The 3,605-nt window shown below is 36.8% G+C and overlaps 1 protein-coding gene across 1 annotated transcript; it reads right to left on the reverse strand.

The window, feature by feature from the left end:
- Positions 1-65: 65 nt before the first annotated feature.
- LOC129296017 (peroxisome biogenesis protein 2-like) lies at positions 66-3,034 on the reverse strand. Its single transcript, XM_054934614.1, is given in 10 exon segments — positions 66-184; positions 345-483; positions 486-510; positions 817-934; positions 1,141-1,241; positions 1,345-1,380; positions 1,382-1,482; positions 1,919-2,072; positions 2,174-2,287; positions 2,777-3,034. Coding segments are annotated over 10 exon segments (1,071 nt in total). The 5' UTR covers positions 2,948-3,034; the 3' UTR covers positions 66-72.
- Positions 3,035-3,605: the final 571 nt, after the last annotated feature.

Raw genomic sequence — 3,605 nt, forward strand, 5'->3', positions numbered from 1 at the left:
TGAAGTTTGACTTGTAAATTAGCTGAAAAAATAATTAATTTCCTTATTTAGGACTTAATTGTAATTCTCCCGTTATCCACTGGTGATACCGCCATTATGCATAGCAGCGACTGGCTCACTACACCTGGAACATCTAAATGATGGAGAAGCAGCACAGCGTGTTCGAAGACAGTAGTAACAATATCTGTGTCCAGAGAAAATTTGATCCTTCAATGACCATGTTTTTTTTTAATTTAAAGAATACACACAAAAGGATACTTTCATAGATAGAAATTCCATGTTTCCATCACCATAACTTATAATCAAAATGAAAGTGAAGAGAAATTGTACGTCTAGAAATGCACCTGTGGTGACAGGGAAGAGCAACAAAAGGAATAGTTGGAGTAGATCGACAAATGGGGCAGACATTGTCATCTTGATCTGAATTTGAGGATTTATCCTTCGAAAATGGTCGAAGGAGATTTCTCATAGATGATGAATTAAAAGGGGAAGAAGCAGCAGCAACATTTCCTGCCAGCAGAACAAGATATGAGCTCCAATGCCGGCAAATGAGGGGAAAAGACACTTGCATATTCACATAAACTAGAAAAATAAGTAAAAATAGTAGCAAGTGCAGGAGTGAAAACAAGCCAAGGTCCAAATCTCATTTTCAATTGAAACATAATCGGCGGCAAAAACAAGTTCCCCAGCATTATAAGCAAACAATGGACACAATGCAGATCGATTTCAATACAAAAAACCTGGAACAAAAAAATCTAGGTCAATAGCACTGTCAAGTAAACGAAGAGACTAAATTCGTTGGTGAGGAAGAATTACCGAGAATTCATTCCAAACTAACTGCCGGTTCATATATTCAAAGCTAACAGCACGGTTCATATTTGGGCTCCCATAGACAAGCCTAGCTCGTAAAGCCCTTTCAATGAGATTTCTATATCTGCTTTACATCAGCACAATCATAAGGAAGATTAGTAGATGGTGCAGTTTATCATGAGATACACCCATCCTAAAGGACTTTTAAAAACACTCAAAACCAAATAAAAACCAATGACCAATCACTCAATTAGAGTAGAAAATAATTGAAAATAGATGAATAAGAAAAAATAGCGTTTGGTTAATCATCTGAGTCTTGAAAAGAAATACCTTCCAGTATAAAGAAATATCAACAAGTTGCCAAATGAAGCAGCTTTATAAATTCCTTCTATACGTTGTATAAGGATCCATACCCGACGAGCCAGTGACCTCTAAATGAAATAAAAACCAGATGAGAAGTCATTCCCATCCACCTCCATCTGGAGAGAAGGTCAGCAGCTGTCAGTTTGGGGCCCAAAATAGCCAAGAAATTACCTGATCAGAATCACCCCACCGACGAAAAGCAGAAAAAGGATTGTATGCGAGCCCAGATATACTGACCACCAACAGTTGCGATACAATACCAAATCTTTTGAGCAACAGTCAATCCAGGACCTTCAAGACCAGTTCTGACTGTGGGAGTCAACCATGCAAGTAACAGTATTATAAGTTTGTACAGGTCAACATGACACTAAAATGAGTGCACCCTAATGAAAGAATATATGCAGTGGTTACTCGTCACAGGAAATCAGAGTGGATATTCCTCGCTCCAGTTATTGGTTGTTTTAAGGCAAGGAAAAGTCTCTTTAAATGATCATATTTAAAACTTCTATCGATGCTCACGTGAGCAGACAGAAATGGCTCGAAAGACACTTTGAATCAGCCTGAATTGGCACATCTTACAAAATGATATTAAGAGAAAATCGGCATTGACACTATCTAAAGGACACAATCATTCATAGAGCTGGCAAGACTAACAATAGCCTTGTACAACTGACAGAAAGCTAACTCTCACATTTTAACTCAAACATATCACATATTCCAATAGATGATATTCAGACCTTCTTACCTTTTTCTCTTGGTTCAACTGCACGCTCATCTCTATACCTCAGGTTCATGAGAGCAATACCTGGAGTTGGCTTATCAACCCAAATTGAGAATCTCCAAATAAGAAACTCAAGGAAAGCATCAAGCTCAGCTTCGTACTGAAATAACATTCCTGGCTAAATCCAAAACAACAAGAATTTAAAAGATGTTCAGAGAAGTTCCAAAACTACTATTATAATTCATTTCATAAAAATATGAAAGCAAGACAACACTGTACCTTCATTAAAGAAAACACTTTAACCAACTGTTCCTTCAACATGGCTGACATTTCAACATCCAGTCTAGCAGCATCAACTTGGTTAACTCTTGATATAGAAATAGGAATTGTTGACTGCAGGGAGTTCGACAAAACTAATCAACCGTGGGCGGGGACACGAACGCGTATTCATTCTACTACTGGGAATTTAGAATGCAAGGAAATTATATCACACGGAAAAGTAACCATCAGGGATCAGGCAATAGCGGGCTCAGGCATGCAAATCAATTTTACATCAAAAAATCACTGGGCTTCCATTGATGAGAGTGAATTCGTCAGCGAGACAAAAAACTTTAAGATAAGCATTCCTCCACAGTCCTCATTCAAACGAATTTGGCAGAAGGGTAGTGGCACAAAAAAACATCAAAGAAATCGTATGTTACGTGCCAAAAGAGGAACAGTACTAAACAAAATCACCAATTAGCAAGGAAGGCATAGTTATGAACATTAAGTAACATCAAAAGCATGAAGCTGAAACCCTAAATCACAAAATAAGGGGAAAATTGCGGGATTGAATACAATTGAGGAAGTGACGCTATGTTAGGGCGGATTAGAGAGAAGGACCTGATGAGAAAGTGAATGAGATTCCCAACGAGGCAGCCACTTGTGGCAGGTATCAAGCCAAGCATCTTCGGGTGGTGGGAGATTGTTGCTGGTCATTGCCGTTGTTGATGACGATGACGATGACGATGGTGATGAAGAAGAAGAAGAAGAGGCTGGGTATTCCCTGTCCATGAAGTAAGATGAGCTTTGAGGAGAAACACGAGAAAGTGTGTATGAGAGGGGGATTAGGATGTTCTGGTCACCACTGTTCTAGGCGGTTGAAGCAGAAGGGTTTCCAGTCCATCAAAAAACAAAACAAAAGGAAAAGGAAAAGAAAGAAAATAATTAAAAAAAGAACAAAAATTACATCCGGTAATTAGAATTATTAAGAATTACATTACAAATACAATCATTTTCAAAAATTAAAATCTATACAAACTTAATGACATTGGGATCATTACTCTCTCTCAAAAATTATACTACTTCTTTAGTCAAAGAAATAACCCACCAAAAGAACTCAATGATTAGATAAACATAAATCTAATTTTGATATCATTTTATTATAAGTTTATTGTTGTGTCCTCAAAAAACTTGAAACTAAAACCTTTCACAAGTCCCAAAGATGCAGGACATAACACTTAGCTTCCAAGCTTATATACATATATGGTTAAGAAATGTTATAATTTGTTAATTTAAAATAACTGTCCTGCATGGTTTCGTTTGTAACACACCAAAATTTTTTTTTTTAAATTTAACTCAACCATAGTTGGGTTACAGCCACCCAACACATTTTTATATCAATAATTTTGATATAAAATATTTTATAATGGCTTCAACTTACACACTATAA

Source organism: Prosopis cineraria, unplaced genomic scaffold (assembly GCF_029017545.1).
Source record: "Prosopis cineraria cultivar Desert tree isolate PC_DT_omini unplaced genomic scaffold, ASM2901754v1 PC236, whole genome shotgun sequence".
NCBI lineage: Eukaryota > Viridiplantae > Streptophyta > Magnoliopsida > Fabales > Fabaceae > Prosopis > Prosopis cineraria.